At 45.5% G+C, this 25,102-nt stretch overlaps 1 protein-coding gene and 1 long non-coding RNA gene across 2 annotated transcripts in view; both read left to right on the top strand.

The window, feature by feature from the left end:
* LOC146425670 (uncharacterized) overlaps positions 1-25,102 on the top strand; it is a 420,136-nt gene that overhangs the window by 161,231 nt on the left and 233,803 nt on the right. The window lies entirely within an intron of this gene.
* Positions 19,154-25,102, top strand: part of LOC146425675 (uncharacterized) — a 131,100-nt gene continuing 125,151 nt past the window's right edge. The window contains exon 1 of the mRNA XM_085041501.1: positions 19,154-20,392. Coding sequence (XP_084897627.1) covers positions 19,154-20,392 — 1,239 coding nt within the window. The remainder of the gene's footprint in view (positions 20,393-25,102) is intronic.

The following is a 25,102-nucleotide window of genomic DNA, read 5'->3' as shown; positions in this document are numbered from 1 at the left end:
TTTGCGGATTGGGGACAGGACGCGAGCCACGTACCATTGGCAAATAGTTGGAGAATTTTTCATACCCTGGGGTAACACACACCAGTGGTATCTGCGCTGGGGGGCTTCCTGGTTTAGGGATGGCACGGAGAAAGCAAACCGAGGAGAATCACTTGGGTGTAGAGGGATTGTGAAGAAACAGTCCTTAATGTCAATGACAGCAAGCTTCCAATTTCGAGGAAGCATTGAGGGCGAGGGCAGGCCAGGCTGTAGGGGTCCCATATCTTCAATGACTTCATTGATTTTCCTGAGGTCTTGCAGGAGCCTCCATTTGTCTTTTCCAGGTTTCCGCATGACAAAGACAAGGGAGTTCCAAGGGCTATTAGATGGTACAATGTGACCCTTGGCAAGCTGTTCTTCTACTAGGGATTCTAAAGCGCTGAGCTTCTCTTTGCTTAGGGGCCACTGGGTCACCCAGACTGGGTCGTTTGTCTTCCAGGTAAGGGGCGGGGTGGAGCGCACCCCAGTGGCCCCAACTAGAAATCCTGAGATGGAGGTGGGATTACCAGCTGAGTCCCCCACTGGGTAAGGAGATCTCTGCCCCAGAGGGTAAAACCAGAGTCAATTACGTATGGGCGGATGGTGGCTGTGTGTCCTTCAGGGCTTTCTATGATGATATTATTTGTACTCCTCTGGGAAGTTGCTGACCTTCCTATGCCTGTGATTCTGCCGCCTGCTGGTTTGGTCTTCCAGTCCTGGGGCCATTCTGCTCGAGAAATGATGGTTACATCGGCCCCTGTGTCTACCATCCCCATCAGGTAGGCAGTGGATTTATCATTGTGTAGTTTACAATTCATCATGGGCTTATCTGCGCCTACAACTTCTGCCCACCATATGGAAGGTGTTCTGTGGCACCTGGGGTGGTTTTCAGGTAGTATAACAGCTTGTGCAACCACCTGACCCTTTGATAGAAACCAGGGAGTGTTGTTACAGGAGACAGAAACTTGTACTTGTCCACTGGGGTCTATTTTGTGCACCTCAGGTAAAATAAAAAGTTCAGGTGGACCATGCTTAGTGTCCCTGACTACTAGAATGTCCACAGTCCTGTCAAAAGGTTTTTCAAAGCCCACATATATGTGTTGTTGATTTCCATTGCGGAAGTGGTGTGTATCAGTACTTACAAGACGGAGTCTCTTGTCTGTTCCTCTGTGTGGTGCGCAGTTACCATCCATGGCAGGGGTGGCAGGGCAGGGAGAGACGGCTGTAGAATTTGTGTCCTTGCGCGGCGCCGCGCCGCGCTTCACTGTCCGTTTCTCTGGTCCTTCTGATGGTGATGCTGGCAGGGACAGCCTGGGGGCACAGCCTCAGTATTTTTGTTAGTATTTCTCTTAACACGCTTTGGTTTAGGGCAGTCTTTGGCAATGTGTTCAAAACTCCCACAATTATAACATCTCCGTGGAGGTTTCTGAGATGCCGCTAGTGCTTCTGCTACCCCTTTTGAAACTGCTTGGGCTATGGCTGCCTCAGGAGATGCTAATTTGGTGCAAGCCTCAATCATCTGATCGAGGGTAGGAGGTGGGTCTAGAGGAAGGGCTCGGAGGACTTTTTTACAACTCTCATTAGCATTTGCCATAGCTAATGCACGCAGCAGCTCCTTTTGGGCTTCTGAATTCCCAACTTGCTTTTCAACTGACTCTTTTAGTCTATCGAAGAATTTTATAAAGGACTCATCGATTGCTTGTTTTATGGTGGAGAAATTTAGAGAGGGAGTGGAGTCCGAGGGGGTTGAGAGCAAAGCCCTGTCAGCTTCTCTTTTGATATCTTCTAAAATCAGTTCAGGCAATTGTCTTGCCTGATCCTGGGGTTTAACCAGGTTTCCTTCCCCGCAAAGATCATCCAGTGTTATGTGAGCCCTGTTGGGATCTCTGTGATATACCTGTAGGAGGTCTTTCAATTGTTTTCTCCAAGTTCTGTCCCACAGCATATATTCCCCCGGTGACAGAAGACATGCTATAAGATTTTTTATATCATGTGGAACGAACACATTTGCAGCAAAAGTAGCTTGGAGTAGGTTCTTAAAGTAAGGGGAGTCACACCCAAAATCCTTCCCCGCCTTGCACATCTCTTTTATCTGTGCATATGGTAGGGCGTCCCACCGGGGGTTCCCTCCAGCTCTATTATAATGGACAGGCGCAGCAGTAACAGAGATTTTGTTGGCTATTTCCCAGTGCCCCTCGTGTGCAGCTTGCCTGCGTATATCGAGCCACGGGTCCTCTTCAGAGTCACTGCTCTCCTCTTCTGAAGAGGAGCAAGCTGCTCGGGACCTGGCACGGCGGGGACGGCTCTTCTTCTGTCGCTGGCCGGCTCCGTTGCCGTGGGAACCGGGGAGGAGCGGGGCAGTAGGAGTAGCGCCGCAGGGGAGGGGGGCGTGAACGAGGGAGGGACCCGCGCCGGGATGGGGGCTCCCCGTGGGGGGCAGGGCTGAGCCAGGGACGACACCCGACACCGCGGGGGGGAGTGGACCCAACGCAGGGATACCCGATGACGCAAGGGGCGGGGGCCGACGCTAACCCGGGGGTTTTAGGCTGATATGAATCAAGCATGCCAGCTTGTTTCTCCACGTGGGCTGCGCCATGTTGTCCCGCAGGAGGAAAGGGTAACGCGTGGTTTGTGCCGTCTCGCGAAAAACATGGAGTCGAGGTAGGGAGGTTTTGGGGAGCTGGGAAGAGGGTGAGGGACAGGCTCGAGCCGGGCTGGCCAGACCCGGCTGGGGCAGGGGATAGGGGAGAGAGCGCTTCACCCCCCTGGGGTTCCGAGGGTTTGGGGACAGCGGGGGAGGGAACAGACACAGGGGAGGCAGCACAAGAGAGATCTGAATTTTTCGGCAGAACTGATTCAGTCTTAGCGTTCTTAACAGACTTATAAATCACTACAAACAAAGGGAGAAAATTAGCAACCGTTTGATCCCCAGCCTGTGTGAGAAGAGTTAGTTCCTCTCCGATCTTATCCCAGAAACTAAGAGACTGAACAGCAGCTACAGAAACATTTGGAAAGATGTTAAAAATCCAACGAACAAAACATTTTAAATTCCCCTTAGAAAACTGGGAATTATCTGACTTAAGGGTAGTTTTAAGGGAGGTATAAAGCTCTGATTGGGGACGGGTTAACTTCCCACCCATATTCCCCAAATAAATTCTTCCCAACACCGAAAGAAAAAAATAAGGAAAAAAACAAAAGAAGAATTCACCCCAGCAAAGCCTCACTTACCACCTCGAGGCTTCCGAGAGTGTAAAAAAAACTTTCGGCGTGGTTCTCTGTTGTTAGCTGATTTCTCCCATCCAAGACGACTGGAGATTGGTCAGCTGCCTCTCTAAACAGATCTAATAAAACTTAAACCTGTTTTCGAGGGAAATAGCTGCTCTGATCGTGACATCTATGGCATAAAGCCTTCCGAGACACTTTCAGGGATTTTTTCAGGTCCCTGTTCGGGCGCCACTTAACGCGGAGGGGGAGGAGGGGTGGAACCAGGCCTCTGCGTTTACCGAAAGTGTCTCTAAGGCTATCGAGAGATCACTCCAGCCAGCACTGCCTGGTGCTGTACAGAAAGACCCTTCTCACACCCGTGCTGGTGTAAGGCACAGATTCTCACTCACCCACGGAGTTGGATAACTCGTGCGTCACCAGAGACAAAGAACTCAGAGCGCTCAGTCACCTGGAGGTTCCAGAGGTTTATTCTGAAGGGTTCCAAGGTGAAAGAGGAAGAGGAGACCCTAGATGTCTATATTTATAGGGATAGCTGGAGGGTCAGGGGAGAGGAGGCGGGGGGAACACCACAACCAATGGGGAGGAGGAAGGCATGGGATCAAGGGTTAGGTTACAGCTGGGGGGATTTACATAATTTGGGGAGGGACCATCATGTTCTCCAGGGGGGAGACTAGGATGTCTCCCACCAGTGAAGCCCTGCTGTACTGGAACCACTCAGCTCCCCAGCAGTTCCTGAGGTGGTATTATCCACCACAACATACACCCCTCGATGTGAGTTGTGGTATTTTGTGGTGGTGGATGAGACCACCTCGGGAACTGCTGGGGATCCGAGCTGTCCTGGGACAGCAGGAATTTGATGGTGGGAAAATCCTAAGGTTTATGATACACCCTTTGAGAATAGGATGGTCCCTCCCTAGACTGTAAATCCTCCTATGTTGATTAGCTGTAACCTAACCCCTGACTCCACCCCTCCCTTCTCCCCATTGGTTGTTGTATTCCCCTCGCCTTCTTTCCACCCCTGTGCCCTCAAATGATTGGTCTGTATCTCTATATCTAGGGAAGCCTAGAGTTTCCCTTTCATTCCTGGACCCTTCAGAATAAACACCTCTGGAATATTGGGTTGATCAAGCACTCTGGATTCTTTGTCTCTGGTAACGCATGAGCTATCTAGCTCCCTGGGTGAGTGAGAGTCTGTGCCTTCCACCGGCTCGGCTGTGAGAAAGGTCTTTCTGCACAGCACCAAAGAAGTGCTGGCCAGGGTGATCTCATTAAAGCCTCAGAGACGCTTTCGGTGAATGCAGAGGCCTAATCCACTCCCCACCACCCACTGCGATAGTGTTTCCTGTGTGAAAGTGGAGAAAACATGTGGAGGTGGGATGGACAACCTACTGCTATCCTGGCACGACGAGTGCGTGAATTGAAGGAGGGCAAGACTCAGAGATGGAACTCCACCAGAAGGGAAGTAGCTCCAGTCAACATGTCCGATCCTCTTGAAGGAACCTCTAATATGCATGCCCACCAGGGTTAGAGGGGCCCTGCCTCTAGCCAGGTAGAGGCCAGGGAAAACCATGGTTTTTGGACTGTGTGGATTCGGTGGCCTGGCACATCAGAGCCACAAGAATACAAGGCTTTGGTTGACACTGGTGCTCAGTGCATGATAATTCCATCGTGACATGTGGGGGCAGAACCTGTTTCTATTTCCGGCGTGACAGGAGGATCACAAGACTTGACCCTGGTAAAAGCTGAAGTGAGCCTGACTGGAAAAGAGTGGAAAGAACATTCCATTGTGACTGGCCTAGAGGCCCCATGTATTCTGGGCATAGGCTTCCTCCGAAATGGATATTTCAAAGACCCAAAGGGACTCAAGTGGGCATTTGGGATAGCTGCTGTGGAGACAGAGGGCATTAAGCAATTGAACACCTTGCCTGGACTGTCAGAGAACCCATCTGCAGTAGGACTCCTGAAAGGGGAAGAGCAACAAGCATCGATTGCAACCTCTATTGTGCATCGCCGAAAGTACTGGACAACTCCTGATGCTGTGATTCCCATTCACAAACTAATCCGTGAGCTGGAGAGCCAAGGGGTGGTCAGCAGGACCCATTCATCCTTTAACAGCCCCATCTGGCCTGTGCATAAATCTGATGGAGAATGGAGATTGACTGTGGACTATCATGCCTTGAATGAGGTGACTCCACCTCTGAGTGTCGCTGTGCCAGACATGTTGGAGCTCCAGTATGAGCTAGAGTCCAAGGCAGCAAAGTCGTACGCCACTATTGACATTGCAAATGCATTTTTCTCCATTCCTCTGGCAGCAGAGTGCAGGCCTCAGTTTGCTTTCACCTGGAGGGATGTGCAGTACACCTGGAACCGACTGCCCCAGGGGTAGAAGCACAGTCCCACCATCTGCCATGGACTGATCCAGGCTGCACAGGAAAAGGGTGAGGGTCCAGAACATTTGCAGTACATCGATGACATCATTGTGTGGGGGAACACAGCAGAAGAAGTATTTGAGAAAGGAGAGAAAATCATCCAGATTCTCCTGGAAGCTGGCTTCGCCATTAAAAAAAGCAAAGTCAAGGGACCAGCCAAAGAGATCCAGTTCCTGGGGGGAAAGTGGCAAGATGGATGGCGTCAGATTTCCACTGAGATCATCAATAAAATCACCACAATGTCTCCACCAACCAACAAGAAGGAGACACAAGCTTTCCTGTGAGCCATAGGCTTTTGGAGAATGCACATTCCTGAGTACAGCCAAATTGTGAGCCCTCTTTACCTGGTTACCCGTAAGAAGAATGATTTCCACTGAGGCCCTGAACAGCAGCAAGCTTTCACCCAGATCAAGCAGGAGATTGCTCATGCTGTAGCCCTTGGCCCAGTCAGGGCAGGACCAGAGGTAAAGAATGTGCTTTACTCTGCCGCAGGGAGTCATGGTCTATCCTGGAGCCTTTGGCAGAAGATGCCTGGTGAGACTCGGGGTCGTCCACTGGGATTCTGGAGCCAAAGTTACAGAGGGTCTGAAGCCAACTACACCCCAACAGAGAAAGAAATCTTGGCAGCTTATGGAGTCCAAGCTGCCTCAGAGGTAATCGGCACAGAAGCACAACTCCTTCGGGCACCCCAACTGCCAGTGCTGGGGTGAATGTTGTGGCAGGACAAACACCCCCCCCCCCTTCTCTCTCTCCCTGATTGCTGGCCGAGATCGATGGCTCAGATTAAAAGTCAATAGCTTAATCCAGACTATCAATGCTGGCGTCTGGAACTCAGAGTGAGACACTGAGAGAATGTGAAGAATTTTCAAGTGACCGCAAATACACACTCTTTTTCCCTATAAAACACCACAAAAAACTCAGCAAAAGTAGAAGCTTTCTACATGGACATTGGAGCATGAAGAAATACCTTCTCCCCAGGTCTGGACGCAGTCCTGTGGTTACTTCCCTGGGATTGAGTGAGGAAGTCTTAATGTATTCCAGCTCCAAATTGAGTATTGGTAAGATCATTGAGTTTCCTAAATTGTATTATTCTGGCTAACTTACAGGTACCTTTCTTAACTTGCCTTTCTGCTAGCTCAAGCAAGCATCTCTTAACTTGCATTAGCATTTCTTGCAATTAACTATTTTTATAGTTCAAGCAAGGTTTTACTCCATAATTGCATTTTTAGCTATTATAGTGTTGCAATTATGTATTCATTGTGTGTTTATGTGTGTCAATCTGTTCTATGTTTGTATGTTTGCAATGTTCTGTGTCAAATAAATGGTATTTTTAGACAAATCGGCCAGATATCAAAGAATCTTGCGAACGGGACTAAGTCTTGGGGAACTAGCTATCTTAAAGTCTGTCAAACTGCAAAAACACATAAAACTCCTCTCTCCCATGCAAGACAATTTGGCGTAGTCAGCAGGATGTCTGGCATATGATTTAAGAAATTAACAGCTAAAGAGCTAACATCTTATTTTACGGAGGCACAAAAATTCACATAGCTATGAGTAACTCTCTATATTGTGTAGTATATATAAGTGTTTAGCTTCTTTGTTCTGTTATCTCTTACGACGTCTAACAAACCATTTTATATGAAACCTAAATCAACCATCATTAACTTGCAAAATGACACTGGGTGTAGAGAGTGCTGGTCGCTCTAAAAATAGATCAACTGCCGATTGCTAAAGGCCTAGGTAATCAGCAAAGAATCTATCAGCCCTCTGTCTATAAGCAAAATGTGTAACAATCGCCAGCAAAAACTTACAAAACACAGATGTTACACTCTGCTAGTGAGAAACTAGCTTAAAATGAGGAAAAAACCTCTGATGAAATTACATGAAGCACAAAACTTGCTAAAAATTAACGAATCTCTCATGTACTTGCTTTATACCTAAAAATTGCATGTAATTAGTAAACAGAAATGATAAAAGAAATTCCAGAGTTTATAACACCACCTGGGAATAAAATTATGAAATTCAGAAAAACTCCGATAAAATTAATGATTCAAATGTTAAATTGAATCCTTACAAAAGCTTAAAAACCCCTATCTCGAAAAGGAGAAGAAAATCTCTTTAGCACAAACAGTGTGGGGGGGGAAAGCGGAGAAACAAACTCCTCCGTTTCAAAAGAAAAAAAAAAAAAACCTCTTAGCAAACTTCCAACCCCCTCTCTTCCCCCATCTCTTTCTCTCTCTCTCTCCAGAGAGGTGTCCCTCTCTCACCCATTCCTACATACCTTTCACAAACCTCTAATTCCTGAATTTACTCATTTCTTCCCGTATATTATCAATATGCTTTAAAATCTCTGGCGTGTGTATGTAGTGTGTGTGAAAATGTATAAATTAAATCATGTCGACATGTATTTCGGGGACGCCCGTATAGTATGATATAAAAAGTGTGAGATGAGAGTGAAGTGAAAAGAACTGCGTGTAAAATGCTGCACCTTTCTAGCTCTCTGTGTACTTCTTTCTGTATACCTCTAACATCCTCTTAAAAACTCCTGTGCCCTTTTTGTGCTAGTTTTTAGCAGTTGCAAAGCTAAACATCATTCCTTTTTGCTTTACCTGTTTGGTTTAAAAGTGAAGCAACTAAAATGCTTCCCCCACAAGGGCTATTCCGGGAACAGCCAAAGCTAAGTTTTAAAATGCAAATGAACCATTGACAAGAGAAAAAGAAAACAATTACTTGGTAAAGAGGAAAAGCTGCAAAACCAGTTTTCCTGTCCCTCACTCCAAGCTTGCTTCATTTACATACTAAAAGCAGAGATATCTCTCTCTACATTGCAAAATAAGGCAAGCAAAAGAAAGAAAAAAAACACTGCAACATGTATTTTAAACTCTTAAAATCAGAGTTGTTTAGTTTTAAACTAAAAAAATTATACTAATAAGTAATTGAAAGCTATATAATTGATTAATTAGCAATTTTAAATTGGTGCCACATAGATTGTGAGCAAACATTAACACGTAAAGAAAGAAAATTTAGTTTTACTAAAAGATCTAAATTGTTGTTTCTACAAACTTCAGTCCTAACAAACCCTCTAAGTTTGTGAGATAATAAATTTAATAAATAATTGAGTAAAAAATTAATTAAATTAATGCAACTAACTACAACTATATCACCTTATATATCAAAATTAAAAATAATTTAGAGTAAAATCTCTAAAACATCTAACAATTATGTTTAAGTTTTTTTTTCCAAACAAAGCCAAACCCAGTAAAACCTTGCAAACAGTTGCTCCTGGCTTACCCTAAATTCTAAGCTAAAAAGTGTAGTTTACTAATGCTTCAGCCAAATGTATTGGTGTTGCATATGAAGTGCAGAGCAGTGACTCTGAATATTGAATATTGAATATGAAAGAAAGTAATAAAAGAAAGTTTTAGAAAGTCCACAAGTGAAAGAATTAAAAGCTGTGTTGCTAACAGTGAAGTAAAAGTAAAAGCAAAGAAGGTGTATATAAACCAATGATGCTAACAAATGCTCGAGGGCCCATGGCCTAAGTAGCCGCTGATTCTTATAACTACCAGCATAAAACCAACTCCCAATGAGTGTTTCCCCTATAACAAATCTAGTTTTGCTGAGAGCAAAACTCTTATTTCCTTGCAAACCGCCCTGCACTGCCCCCGTCTGACAGCAGTGAAAATAGCGACATATTTGCAACTATAGGCCAAAAGGGAGAATAACAATTCTCAAGAAAACTATATCCATTATTGCTTAAATCGTGTTGATTTCATCGCTCTATTAACCTTGAATGTTTAAGTATACTTTCACCAGATAAAAGCTAGGTGTACCTAAATGAGAAAGAAAAGCTACTCAAGCAACAAGAGAAGAAATCTCTCCAAGCAGCAAGAAAAGGCTGTTTACTACCTACACAACTAAAAAAATGAATTCAACCTCCTGAACTCCTGCAAGCGAAGAAGCCAACTCCAGACAAAGAAACCATACTGGACTGCATAGTAACTAATAAATTTACTGTAACTAAAATATTCATTGTAATATTGTTTACATTTTTCTTATGCTTACAAGTTATTATTTACAATAATGCCTTATGGCTAATCAGCCATCTCAACAAAATTCTAACAAAACCCTAATAATTTTTAAAGCCTCTGTATATACAGATGTCTAAAAACACCAAAAGTAGCTTCACACCAAAAAAAAATGAAGTTACCAAAATGTATCTGTCAAATTACAGTAAAAATCTATTCCAAGTGTCATTCATATCTAAACATAGCTAAGGCAAGCATGTTGACCACACACTAGTGTGCCTATTCCAAACAATATAAAACACTACTAGCTTTGTAAAAATAGAGCTAAAAGAATTTTCTAATATTAATGTCCATTAATGATATATAAATTGTATACCAAAAAATTTGCAAAAATTAGAACCAACAAAAATATATAGATCAAATGATGACCACCTTCTCTAAAAAGAAAAACTTCAAAAGAAAATCTTATTTAGTACTATTGGAGTACTAAATGATTCAATGATCTTATTATTTCAAATAATGTTTTTGTGTATATATATATCTTACCTAATTTCTGCAAGTATTACCTTAGTATATCTATGACTCTGATTGTCACAGTGAGAAAAATTTCATCCTAAAATATAACTCAAATTACAAAATCAATTTTGATTTTCCCAAAATAAAATATAAATTCCTAAATGGAATTATAGTCCAAATAATTAAAACAATTAATTTTAATTACATCTTTAACTCCCCTGAGACAAATCAATTAATATGTGTATGTGTATTACTTTAAAATGTTGTAGAATTGTCTAACATTTAACATGTTAAGCAAAAACAGGTAAAACACTGAAGAAGACTGAACTAAAGAACACAAAAGAAGTAAAAGAATCGCCAAACATTGACTACTCTTCTTCGTTCCTAATTTGCATCACATCCTCCTATGACCTTAAGATTCAAGGGGTGAAAATAATCTACCCTACATGGACTTATATCAACATAAAAAATTTGTTAAATTGTCTCCAATTACTATGGACATTCTGAAGTTAATGTCATATTTTCTAATCCCTTAGTTGTTACTACTAATGTTTCTTTTTATATATATATTCTGTTACATAATCTACTACATAAACCCATAAACTGAAGCAACAGCAAATGCTTCCTATTAACATAGTCAAAGTTCCATTAGAGAATAATACAATTTGGAAACACAATATATACTAAAAATATATACTAAAACCAATAATACATATATTAAAACATGAGTGCGTTTTATAGCATGGAAGCAAGAGACACCTGCACTGTCACTTCATGACGTAAGAGTTGTGTCTTTGGGTCACAGGGGTGGATTGTGGCAGGACAAACACCCCCCCCCTTCTCTCTCTCCCTGATTGCTGGCCGAGATCAATGGCTCAGATTAAGTCAATAGCTTAATCCAGACTATCAATGCTGGCGTCTGGAACTCAGAGTGAGACACTGAGAGAATGTGAAGAATTTTCAAGTGACCGCAAATACACACTCTTTTTCCCTATAAAACACCACAAAAAACTCAGCAAAAGTAGAAGCTTTCTACATGGACATTGGAGCGTGAAGAAATGCCTTCTCCCCAGGTCTGGACGCAGTCCTGTGGTTACTTCCCTGGGATTGAGTGAGGAAGTCTTAATGTATTCCAGCTCCAAATTGAGTATTGGTAAGATCATTGAGTTTCCTAAATTGTATTATTCTGGCTAACTTACAGGTACCTTTCTTAACTTGCCTTTCTGCTAGCTCAAGCAAGCATCTCTTAACTTGCATTAGCATTTCTTGCAATTAACTATTTTTATAGTTCAAGCAAGGTTTTACTCCATAATTGCATTTTTAGCTATTATAGTGTTGCAATTATGTATTCATTGTGTGTTTATGTGTGTCAATCTGTTCTATGTTTGTATGTTTGCAATGTTCTGTGTCAAATAAATGGTATTTTTAGACAAATCGGCCAGATATCAAAGAATCTTGCGAACGGGACTAAGTCTTGGGGAACTAGCTATCTTAAAGTCTGTCAAACTGCAAAAACACATAAAACTCCTCTCTCCCATGCAAGACAAATGTTTAAAGCAGAGGTTCCCTCTACTCACCATGCCACCAATGGCACATGGAGCAAATGGATTGCCCTTATCACACAGCGCGCCCGTATGGGAAATCTGAATCACCCTGGGATTTTGGAAATAATTACAAATTGGCCTGAAGGCTAATTTTGGTCTGATTGAGGAAGAGGAGCTGGAACAGGTGACTCGTGCAGAGGAAGCTCCATCATACAACCAACTGCCAGCAGATGAAACATGCTATGCTCTTTTCACTGATGGTTCCTGTCATCTTGTACGAAAATGGAAAGCAGCCATATGGAGCCCCACACGATGGGTCGCAGAAGCTACTGAAGGAGAAGGTGGATTGAGTCAACTCACTGAGCTCAAAGCCCTTCAGTTAGCCCTGGACATTGCTGAAAGAGAGAAGTGGCCAAAGCTCTACCTCTATACTGATTCATGGATGGTAGCCAATGCTCTGTGGGGTTGGCTGGAAAAGTGGAAGAAGGCTGGTTGGCAGCATAGGGGAAAACCAATTTGGGCAGCTGAAGAGTGGAAAGACATCGCTGTCCGGGCAAAGAAATTACCTGTGAAGGTCCACAATGTAGACGCCCATGTCCCCAAGAGCCGAGCTAATGAGGAGCACCGAAACAACGAACAGGTAGATCAGGCTGCAAAGATAAAGGTGTCCCAGGTAGACTTGGATTGGCAGCATAAGGGAGACTTGTTCCTAGCTTGATGGGCCCATGCCTCAGGCCATCAAGGCAGAGATGCCACCTAAAAGTGGGCACGAGGCCGAGGGGTGGATTTAACCATGGACTGTATCTCTCTGGTTATCCATAACTGTGAGACATGTGCTGAGATCAAACAGGCCAAGCGGGTGAAACCCCTGTGGTATGGTGGAAGGTGGTGAAAATACAAGTATAGTGAGGCCTGACAGATAGACTACATCATACTGCCTCAAACCCGCCATGGCAAGCGCTATGTGCTCACAATGGTAGAGGCCACTGTTGGGGTAGAAGATACCACCTCAGGAACTGCTGAGGAGCTGAGGGGTTCCAACATAGCAGAACCCCACTGGTGGAAGCCTTCTTAGTCCTCCCCCCTGGAGAACACGATGGTTCCTCCCCAAATTATGTAAATCCCCCCAGCTGTAACCTAACCCTTGATCCCATGCCTTCCTCCTCCCATTGGTTGTGGTGTTCCCCCCGCCTCCTCTCCCCTGACCCTCCAGCCGCCCCTTTAAATGTAGACGGCTGGGGTGTCTCGCCCTCTTTTGGCCCCGGAACCCTTCAGAATAAACTCTGGAACCTCCGGCTGACTGAGCGCTCTGAATTCTTTGTCTTTGGTAACGCACGAGTTATCCAACTCCGTGGGTGAGTGAGAATATGTGCCTTACACCGGCACGGGTGTGAGAAGGGCTTTTCTGTACAGCACCAGAGCAGTGCTGGCTGGAGTGATCTCTCGAAAAGCCATAGAGACACTTTCGGTAAACGCAGAGGCCTGGTTCCACCCCTCCTCCCCCTCCGCGTTAAGTGGCGCCCGAACAGGGACCTGAAAAATCCCTGAAAGTGTCTCGGAAGGCTTTATGCCATAGATGTCACGATCGGAGCAGCTACTTCCCTCGAAAACAGGTCTAAGTTTTATTAGATCTGTTTAAAGAGGCAGCCGAGAAATCTCCGTTTGTCTGGGACAGGAGATATCGGCCAAACCAGAGAACCACGCCGAAATTTCTTTTACACTCTCGGAAGCCTCGAGGTGGTAAGTGAGGCTTTGCTGTGGGGTGAATCCTTCTTTTGTTTTTCTCCTTAATTTTTTTCTTTCGGTGTTGGGAAGAATTTATTTGGGGAATATGGGTGGGAAGTTAACCCGTCCTCAAGCAGAGCTTTATACCTCCCTTAAAACTACTCTTAAGTCAGATAATTCCCAGTTCTCTAAGGGGAATTTAAAATGTTTTGTTCGTTGGATTTTTAACATCTTTCCAAATGTTTCTGTAGCTACTGTTCAATCTCTTAGCTTTTGGGATAAAATCGGACACGAGCTGACTGTTCTCACACAGGCTGGGGATCAAAAGGTTGCTAATTTTCTCCCTTTGTTTGTAGTGATTTATAAGTCTGTTAAGAACGCCAAGACTGAAACATTTCTGTCTAAAAATTCAGATCTCTCTCGTGCTGCCTCCCCCGTGTCTGTCCCCTCCCCCGCTGTCCCCAAACCCTCGGAACCCCAGGGGGGAGGAGCGCTCTCTCCCCTATCCCCTGCTCCAGCCGGGTCTGGCCAGCCCGGCTCAAGCCTGTCCCTCACCCTCTTCCCAGCTCCCCAAAACCTCCCTACCTTGACTCCATGTTTCTCACGGGACGGCACGAGTCACGCGTTACCCCCCCCTGCCGCGGGTCCATATGGCGCGGACCACGTGGAGCTACAAGCTAGCATGCCTGATCCTTATCAGCTTAAACTTCCCGGGCTGGCATCGGCCCCGCCCCTTGCATCATCGGGTATTCCTGCGCCGGGTTCACCCCCCCACGCGGTGTCGGGTGTCGTCCCTGCGTCAGCCCTGCCCCCCGCGGGGAGCTCCCATCCCAGCGCGGGTCCCTCCCTCGTTCACCCCCCCCTCCCCTGCGGCGCTACGCCCACTGCCCCGCTCCTCCCCGGTTCCCACGGCAACGGAGCCGGCCAGCGACAGAGGAAGAGCCAGCCCCGCCGGCACCGGCGTCGGGCTGCCTGCTCTTCTTCGGATGAGGAAAGCAGCGATTCTGAAGAGGATCCCTGGCTTGATATACGCAGACAAGCAGCACACGAGGGGCACTGGGAATTAGCCAACAAAATCTCTGTCACTGCTGCTCCAGTCCATTATAATAGAGCTGGAGGGAACCCCCGCTGGGATGCCCTCCCATATGCACAGATAAAAGAGATGTGCAAGGCAGGGAAGGATTTTGGGCGTAACTCCCCTTACTTTAAGAACCTACTCCAAGCTACCTTTGCTGCGAATGTACTGGTCCCACATGATATAAAAAATCTTATGGCATGCCTTCTGTCACCTGGAGAATACATGCTGTGGGACAGAACTTGGAGAAAACAATTAAAAGACCTCCTCCAGGTATATCACAGAGATCCCAACAGGGCTCACATAACACTGGATGATCTTTGCGGGGAAGGAAACCTGGTTAAACCCCAGGATCAGGCGAGACAATTGCCTGAACTGATTTTAGAAGATATCAAAAGAGAGGCTGACAGAGCTTTGCTCTCAACCCCCTCGGATTCCACTCCCTCTCTGAATTTCTTCACCATAAAACAAACTATCGATGAGTCCTTTATAAAATTCTTCGATAGACTAAAAGAGTCAGTTGAAAACCAAGTTGGGAATCCAGAAGCCCAAAAGGAGCTGCTGCGTGCATTAGCTATGGCGAATGCTAATGAGAGTTGTAAAAAAGTCCTCCAGGCACTCCCACTAGACCCACCTCCTACCCTCGATCAGATGATTGAGGCTTGCACCAAATTAGCATCTCCTGAGGCAGCCATAGCCCAAGCTGTTTCAAAAGGGGTAGCAGAAGCACTAGCAGCTTCTCAGAAACCTCCACGGAGATGTTATAATTGTGGGAGTTTTGAACACATTGCCAAAGACTGCCCTAAACCAAAGCGTGTTAAGAGAAATACTAACAATAATACTGAAGCTGTGCCCCCAGGCTGTCCCTGCCAGCATCACCATCAGAAGGACCAGGGAAACGGACAGTGAAGCGCGGCACGGCTCCGCGCTGGGACAAAAATTCTACAGCCGTCTCTCCCTGCCCTGCCACCCCTGCCATGGATGATAACAGCACACCACACAGCGGAACGGACAAAAGACTCTGTCTTGTAAGTACTGATACACACCAATTCCGCAATGGAAATCAACAACACATATATGTGGGCTTTGAAACACCTTTTGACAGGACTGTGGACATTCTAGTAGTCGGGGACACTAAGCATGGTCCACCTGAACTTTTTATTTTACCTGAGGTGCACAAAATAGACCCCAATGGACAAGTACAAATTTCTGTCTCCTGTAACAACACTCCCTGGTTTCTATCAAAGGGTCAGGTAGTAGCACAAGCTATCATACTACCTGAAAACCACCCCAGGTGCCACAGAACACCTTCCATATGGTGGGCAGAAGTTGTAGGCGCAGATAAGCCCATGATGCATTGTAAACTACACAATGATAAATCCACTGCTTACCTGACGGGGATGGTAGACACAGGGGCCGATGTAACCATCATTTCTCGAGCAGAATGGCCCCAGGACTGGAAGACCAAACCAGCAGGCGGCAGAATCACAGGCATAGGAGGGTCAGCAACTTCCCAGAGGAGTACAAATAATATCATCATAGAAAGCCCTGAAGGTCACACAGCCACCATCCGCCCGTACGTAATTGACTCTGGTTTTACCCTCTGGGGCAGAGATCTCCTTACCCAGTGGGGGACTCAGCTGGTAATCCCACCTCCATCTCAGGATTTTTAGTTGGGGCCACTGGGGTGCACTCCACCCCGCCCCTTACCTGGAAGACAAGCGACCCCGTGTGGGTGACCCAGTGGCCCTTAAGCACAGAGAAGCTCAGCGCTTTAGAATCCCTAGTAGAAGAACAGCTCGCCAAAGGTCATATTGTACCATCTAATAGCCCTTGGAACTCCCCTGTCTTTGTCATACGGAAACCTGGAAAAGACAAATGGAGGCTCCTCCAAGACCTCAGGAAAATCAATGAGGTCATTGAAGATATGGGACCCCTACAGCCTGGCCTGCCCTCGCCCTCAATGCTTCCTAGGAATTGGAAGCTTGCTGTCATTGACATTAAAGACTGTTTCTTCACAATCCCCCTACACCCAAGTGATGCTCCTCGGTTTGCTTTCTCCGTGCCATCCCTAAACCAGGAAGCCCCCCAGCGCAGATACCACTGGTGTGTGTTACCCCAGGGTATGAAAAATTCTCCAACTATTTGCCAATGGTACGTGGCTCGCGTCCTGTCCCCCATCCGCAAAGAGTTTGCACGTTCTATCATTCTCCACTACATGGATGATGTGTTAATTTGTGCACCAAATGATAAATACCTGAACTTAACTCTAGAAAAAACTATTCAAGCCATTGAGAAAGCAGGGTTTGAGATCCAGCAGGAAAAGATTCAGCGTACCTGCCCGTGGACCTACCTGGGACTCCGCATCAGCGAACGGACCATCGTACCCCAGCAGCTCACCATCAAAGACAACCCAAAGACACTCCGGGACTTGCACCAACTGTGTGGTTCTATAAACTAGATTCGTCCTCTGCTGGGAATTACTACGCAAGACCTTGCTCCGCTGTTTAACCTCCTGAAAGGCTGTGACCACCTGGACTCGCCCCGAGTCATCACAGAGGAGGCCCGGGAATCCATTGCTAAGGTACAGCTTGCCCTGTCTTCTCGCCAAGCCCATCGGACAAGTCCTGAGTTGCCTTTTAATTTCATCGTTCTGGGTGAGTCACCTAGGCTGTATGGACTGATTTTTCAATGGGACACTGCACAAAAAGACCCACTTCTTATAATTGAGTGGATTTTCTTACCACATCAGCCGCTCAAAACCATAACAACAAGAAAGGAACTAGTGGCTCAACTAATTATGAGAGCCAGAGCACGCCTCCGTACCCTTGCAGGGTGTGATTTCACCTGCATCTATCCGTCATTGGAAAGTGAATCCTTAGCAAACTTACTCCAAACAAATGAACACCTTCAAGTTGCTCTGGATAGTTATCCAGGCAAGATTTCAAATCATCATCCAAAACACAAATTATTCAATTCGGCTTTTCATTTGGCCCCAAAAGAACTCCAAAGTCGAACCCCTCTCAAGGCTCTAACTGTTTTTACAGATGGCTCCGGGAAATCCCATAAGTCAGTCGTGACTTAGAAACATCCCGAAACGCAAGTGTGGGAGCATGATATCCAAATAATTGAAGGCTCACCGCAAATTGCGGAACTTGCGGCTGCTGTTAGAGCTTTTGAGATGTTCGAAGAACCTATTAATCTGGTAACAGATTCAGCTTATGTAGCTGGAGTAGTCGCCAGAGCAGAACATGCCTGGCTAAAAGAAGTGTCAAATCCTAAATTGTATAAACTGCTCTCAAAACTTGTTTTTCTGCTGTCCCACAGAAAGCAGCCGTTCCATGTGATGCATGTAAGGTCACACACCGATCTCCCTGGACCAATTGCTGAAGGGAATCGGAGGGCAGACGCTCTAGCTATGCCAGTGAAAGCTCCTAACATTCCAGACACCTTTGCTCAGGCAAAGCTGAGCCATCAATTTTACCATCAGAATGTACCAGCACTGATGAGAATGTTTAAATTACCCCAAAACCAGGCAAGGGCAATTGTAGCAACCTGTCCTAGCTGTCAGAGCTACCAAGTGCCATCCTTAGGGTCTGGAGTTAACCCCCGGGGTCTGGGCAGCTGTGAAGTTTGGCAAACGGATGTAACCCATGTCCCCCAGTTTGGCAGATTGAAATATGTGCACGTTTCTGTGGACACATTTTCTGGAGCTGTTTTTGCATCTGCCCATGCAGGAGAAAAGGCAAGAGATGTTATACAGCACTTTCTCCTTGCTTTTGCTACCCTGGGCGTTCCTGCTGAGATAAAAACTGACAACGGTCCAGCATACATCTCTAACAAACTTCAAGAGTTTTTTAGCTCATGGGGCATCAAACACATTACAGGTATCCCCCACTCCCCCACAGGACAATCCATAGTTGAGAGGACCCACCAGACAATTAAGAGGGTCCTAGACCAACAGCGGGGAGGGTCAGAACTCAATTCTCCCATTATGAGACTCTGCAAAGCCCTTTTTACAATAAATTTCTTAAACAGTTCGTTTGAAGAGCCTGACCCCCCTGTGTTCCGGCATTTTACCAATTCGACCCAAGCCAAATTAAAAGAACAACCACCAGTGTTAATCAAAGATCCAGAAAGCCATCAAATATCAGGCCCTTTTTCACTAATTGTATGGGGGAGGGGATATGCTTGTGTTTCCACACCTTCAGGACCCAAGTGGATACCAGGAAAATATGTAAAGCCCTACCTCCGACCGTCAGCGACAGCTCCTGAGCAGGCGAAAGATGACACACCAGACGCTGACAAAGAAACTCCAGACAAAGAAACCAGTGCCGCTTGGAGAAGACGTCGGCGCAAGATTCCAGCCACGTGAACAGCTATTTGTGCCTCCTTCAAGCAGTTCCCCAAACCCACAAATCCCTTATCTGTTACCCTCATGTGTTTCCCTAACCCACAACCTTATTACCTGTGTCTTATAAAAAAAAGGGGGGATGAGGGGGAAAAAAGAAAGAAGTAACAGAAAACCATCTTTTAATGATTTTTGCTTGAAATCCCACAGAAAAAAGGACTACTATTACCTCTCTTACCACCATGCCTGTAATTGCCTACCTCTGCATTCTCCTGACCTCCTGCATCCTGTTACCACCAGAGGTTCTCGCATGGATTGTCCCTCAGCCAAAGACCAATATGTGGGTTACATTGGCAAAAGCACTCCAGCAAGACCATATGTGCCTGTCTATGGGCAGCGTCAGTGACCCACTTTCATCATGCCTGGTGGGGATCCCTCTCCACAAAGATGAACTGCCTTTTGCAAACGAGGTGCTCCCCCAGAAAGAAGCTTGGGAAAAATGGGTAAGCACGCTGGCAACAGCACCAGAGGAACCCCACGAATTACTACTATTGGGGTCCTCCCAGGCTACCCTTTGCCTCAAGTTTGTCTTCAGCCCGAAAAGAGGGATGGCATTATCCTGGTCAGAACACCAGAAATTAAGTCATAGTAGAAAAGCAACACCCCAGGGAAAGGTTTACTCTGTCAGTAATTGGTGTCAGGATAAAAAGGTCATCCCAACAGAGTCATCTGTACACCCCAAAATGCTGCCCAAAGGTATGTTCCTGATTTGTGGGAATCAGGCGTGGTCTGGAATCCCATCCCAGCTCCAAGGGGGACCGTGCACTCTTGGCAGGCTTTCTGTACTAGCACCCAACAAAACTCAAATTCTGCATTGGAAAAATCATACTCGATTGGCCCGCCAAAAAAGAAATATACAACAATTAGATCCTAATTGTGATAGCGAAATTATCAATTGGTCATTGTCTAAAAGGATTGCTGCATCATTTTTCCTGCCTGGAGTAGCAGCAGCAAAAGCCTTAGGTGAACTTAGCCACCTTGAGTGCTGGCTCGGAAAGCATGCTAACCTAACCTCGAGTGCCCTCTCTCAGCTTCTTGAAGATGAAGAAACCACCAGGCATGCAACACTGCAAAACAGAGCAGCCATCGATTTTCTTTTATTGGCCCATGGACATGGCTGTGAGGAATTTGAAGGACTGTGTTGCTTTAACCTGTCATCTCATAGCCAGAGCATCCACGCGACGATACAGAAAATAAAGGATCAAATCAAAGAACTGAAGACAGAAAAAGAAACAGACTGGATTGGCGATCTTTTCGGACAGTGGGGACTTCAAGGATGGCTAGCATCCTTAGTCAAAACTGGACTGTGGGTGATCCTAATAATTTTCCTTGTTCTAAGCTTGTTCGGTTGCCTCAAGAAGTGTTTAACTAAGCAAGTAGGGGAGGCCTTTCCTTTAAATAAAGAAGGGGGAGTTGTTGGGGTAGAAGATACCACCTCAGGAACTGCTGAGGAGCTGAGGGGTTCCAACACAGCAGAACCCCACTGGTGGAAGCCTTCTTAGTCCTCCCCCCTGGAGAACACGATGGTTCCTCCCCAAATTATGTAAATCCCCCCAGCTGTAACCTAACCCTTGATCCCATGCCTTCCTCCTCCCATTGGTTGTGGTGTTCCCCCCGCCTCCTCTCCCCTGACCCTCCAGCCGCCCCTTTAAATGTAGACGGCTGGGGTGTCTCGCCCTCTTTTGGCCCCGGAACCCTTCAGAATAAACTCTGGAACCTCCGGCTGACTGAGCGCTCTGAATTCTTTGTCTTTGGTAACGCACGAGTTATCCAACTCCGTGGGTGAGTGAGAATATGTGCCTTACACCGGCACGGGTGTGAGAAGGGCTTTTCTGTACAGCACCAGAGCAGTGCTGGCTGGAGTGATCTCTCGAAAAGCCATAGAGACACTTTCGGTAAACGCAGAGGCCTGGTTCCACCCCTCCTCCCCCTCCGCGTTAGGCCACCACTGGGTGGCTAGAGACCTACCCTGTGCCTCACGCCACTGCCTGTAACACCATCCTGGGCCTTGAAAACCAAGTCCTGTGGAGGCATGGTACTCCTGAGAGAATTGAGTCAGACAACGGGACTCATTTCAAAAATAGCCTTATAAACACCTGGGCTAGGGAACATGGCATTGAGTGGGTGTATCATATCCCTTATCATGCACCAGCTGCTGGCAAAGTGGAACAGTACAATGGACTGTTAAAAATTACTCTAAATGCACTGGGTGGGGGGACTTTCAAAAATTGGAAGCGGCATTTAGCAAAGGCCACCTGGTTAATTAATACCTGAGGCTCCATCAACTGAGCAGGCCCTGCCCAATCTGAGCCCCTGTATACAGTGGACAGAGACAAGGTTCCAGTAGTACATGCCAGAGGCTTGTTAGGAAAAACTGTCTGGATTAATTCTGCCTCACGTAAGGACAAACCCATCCGTCGGGTTGTCTTTGCTCAGGAACCAGTGTGCACTTGGTGGGTAATGCAGGAAGATGGAGAAATGTGATGTGTCCCTCAGGGAGATTTAATTTTGGGGGAGGGCCACGTGTAATGTTGGGATGGCTATGTACCACTGCTTACTGAATGACACTGACACTATTTGTACATAGTTATGTGTCTATGTGTATATATGTGTATATGTGTATATGTGTATGTGTATATATGTGTATATGTGTATATGTGTATATGTATATATGTATATATGTATATATGTATATATGTATATGTGTGTGTTTAGAATTGAAACATATTAGAGTGGGCTTTAAGCCAATGATATGGAATAAGGGGTGGAATGTCTTGGGGTGATTTTATGATAATTCTGTATTCCCTATCATTTGCTTGTATGCTCAGAAATGTGGTCCTGTAGCTTTAACTGCATTCAGCAGCTGGGAGAAGCATGGGTTGTTTTGAAACTTTACCCCAAGCTTCTCCACTGGGGAGCAAGGGGGAGGAAAGGACACTTCTTGGGCTGGCTGCTGCAGCTGCTGTCAAGGCTGCTAGTTTTTCTGTGGGATTGCTTCTTCGTCATCTCCTTTTGGACCCTTTTTTTCCGGCTTGCTTTCTCGCCCAGAAAACCCAAGGAGCTCCGGAGGACGGCAGACGAGAATCCTTCAGGGAGCTACTGGAGCAACTCTGCTTAGTCCCCCTGGGGACCCCCAGAGAGGGGAAACTACATCTGAGGAAAAGGACACTAAAGTTCACCAGCTGTTTACTCAGGTTTAATAACTCCTTTCCCCCTGTTTTCCCCTTCTCCTCTGCCTTGCAGGGCACTCTGCGTGTTCTGTTAAATAAATAGGTTTTTTTCATTTTCATCTAAGAAATTCTGTTGTGGTGGGGGAGGGGGTGCCAGAGCCCTTGGCTTTCGGGGAGGAGTTTGTTCAGAGTGCTCTCCACCTAGAGAAATTTGTCTCTAATCTGGGACAAAGTTTTAATAGGATCAGAAAAACATTCGCCTTGTCTCTGAAAATTTAAGTCCCAATGAAGATGGAAGAAATTTCCAACGGAGAAAGGCATTCCGATACATGTTTAGAGCAGCTAAAATGCCACAAGTCATTATGTGCTATCCTTATTTTCAAATCCTTTCTTCTGCTAGTCTGAACAAGAAACAAAGCTCAATCAATCCAGCTCTTCTACTCAGCACTATAAATGGTTACCGAGGGCCAAAGAACTTGGCTTCTTCAAAACCTTTAAAAATATTTTTAAGGTGATTTTTAATTTTGCAGGTTGGTTTTCTTGAAAATAATTGTTGAGTTGTTAAAAAACTTACTTTAATATCTACAACAGAGTGCCTGCACACAATGGTAATCAGAAAGAGATGGAAAATGCAATTTCAAGCTAGTTATTGTTCCAAGTTCTCTTTGCAGTTTTGTCCACCAGGGAAATAATATGTTTTTTTCCTTTCATAATTTTGCCTTATTGATTGCGTTAGTGCTTGAAAAAACATCACTTAATTTCACATAACTCAATTTTTGCTAAAATCTCAAGATTAAACTGGAATATTTTAGAGAATAACTACTCCACTAGTTTACAGTTATTTAAGAAATTATTTTCATTAACTTTGCAGATTTTATGTCTTCTCTTTGCTTCTGTCCACTTGAGATACAAATAATGAGACAGTAAGACGTCAGATCTAATCCACTAAGTGAGGCAGGGGAAAGCAGGACAGCTGCCACTTCAACCACTGCACCCAAGGAAGTAAGTCAGGCCCCCTGCTCAACTTTATTCCTTCTTTCTGCTCTGTCAGGCATCGGCAGGACTCCTTACCACTTGGAGCAGCAAAATTCCATTCCTTAACTGGTTTTGCAGCTGCGCACGGCATCTTGTTCATCACTCCAGATTGTTCAATGAAACAAATCTTAAATGTGTCTATTTACACAAATCAAGTAGGTCAAGACTGAAAAGTTTGATAAAGGAGTTGAATCAGATGCAGTACAATGTATATAAAACAGCAAATGGTACAGAAAAGGCAGGTCAGGAACTAATTTTCCTGTAGTTTAGCATGTGAGGATTCATGTGAATGCACAAGATTGCCCAGATCAAATCATGACCAATGTTAGGAGTAACTTTGGAAGGAATACAAAACCCTGATCATTTATCTTGATTTGCAGTTGTCCTGGATTAATGATAAAACTCTCTCTCCTCCGAGAGCGAAGGGCTCCGACACCCCCTCCCCCACCTACAACAGAACCTCTTAGACGGAAGTGAAGAAAAAACTATTTATTTAACAAAACCACGCAGAGTGCCCTGCAAGGCACAGGGGAAGGGGAAAACCAAGGTGAAAAGGAGTTATTCAACCTGATTAAAAAGTCCTTTTCCTCAGACGCAGCCCCTCTCCTCCTCGCCCCCCCCCGGGGCCGGGTGGAGCTCCCCAAGAGCTCTGCTGTCCTCTGTCTCTCTTGGGTCTTCAGGCGACAAAGCAGATCGAAGAAAAGGGGTCCAAACGAAGAAAAAAAAAATAAGAAAATAAGAAAAAAAAAAAAAAGAACCGGAACAGAGCTCACTCCGACCGCCGTCCAGCGCGCAGTCTCTGCTGAGCGAAGAATCCTTCCCCGAAGCGAGGCTTGGGGAAAAAGTTTTCAAAACAACCCGCGTTTCTCTCTGCGGCTGAATGTAGTTAAAGCGACAGGACCACATTTTTTTCTTGAGCATATAAGCCAACGATAGGGGATAAAGGATTATCATAACATCACTCCAAGTCAGCAGTAGTCAAAATTTGGGATGAAATTGAAGACAGAGGTTAAACTGTCGAAGTTTTTGTCCCTGTTCTAAGTTGACCACATGGGTGGAGGGGAGAATGCTGCATCATGGATCAGGTACCATAGAAATCCCTGCATTTGGCAGAAGAGAACCACATCTGTATTTAAAGCAGACACTAACAGCACACCAGCTGCAGTGGCAGAAAGCTGATGATCACTAGCCTTGACAGCAAAAGAGCTTTGGCAATTCTAAGAGTGTTGACAAATATTGATGCAGGGCTTGAGGAACACTCAGAGCCTGATGGGGAGTCAATTATAACAAGGCCAGATCAGGGTGCTTCTAATAGTAGCAAGTGAGCTGGCAGGGAAACACAGGAGCCTTGATAAAGAGTTGTTTGAAGTCAAGATCTTCAGCTGTACCATCCTGGGCAGCTGCCAACTCTCTCTCAGGAGGACATTGATGCTTCTTGCTTTATCACTGATATGGATATTCAGTATTCAGTATTGCTCTCTGTAAAATTGCTGCTGCAAATTTAAAGCTTGAGTTTGGAGGTAGTGGCTCAGATGATGCAACACGAATGTGTTCCACTGGCCTGGCCACTGAGGAGCTGAACTATGTGGTTCTTTGGGCACTATTGGTATCGGCTAATTAAAACAGACTACCGGAGTTAAGCAGTGAAGGAATTTGGGGCTAACAGGCTAGGCTGGGGTGAGCTGATATATTCAAAAAATGTTAAGTACACAGGCCAAGCAACAGTAATAGAAAGGCGCTGTGATAATAATATATGCACTAACACTGGAAAAATGAAAGTCAGAAGAAAAAAGTGAATAAAAACAAAACCCAGATATCAAACACTAAAACCAGGAATGAAAGCAAGCAGTGGGTCTTGTAGGATTCTAGTGAATTACCCCAGACAAATTATTTGACATGAAGACCTTTGAGAAGTAACAGACACTT

The sequence above is a fragment of the Lichenostomus cassidix genome, chromosome W (assembly GCF_008360975.1).
Source record: "Lichenostomus cassidix isolate B80296 chromosome W, HeHo_3.0, whole genome shotgun sequence".
Taxonomy (NCBI): Eukaryota; Metazoa; Chordata; class Aves; order Passeriformes; family Meliphagidae; genus Lichenostomus; species Lichenostomus cassidix.
This window is presented reverse-complemented; position numbering and strand designations above follow the sequence as displayed.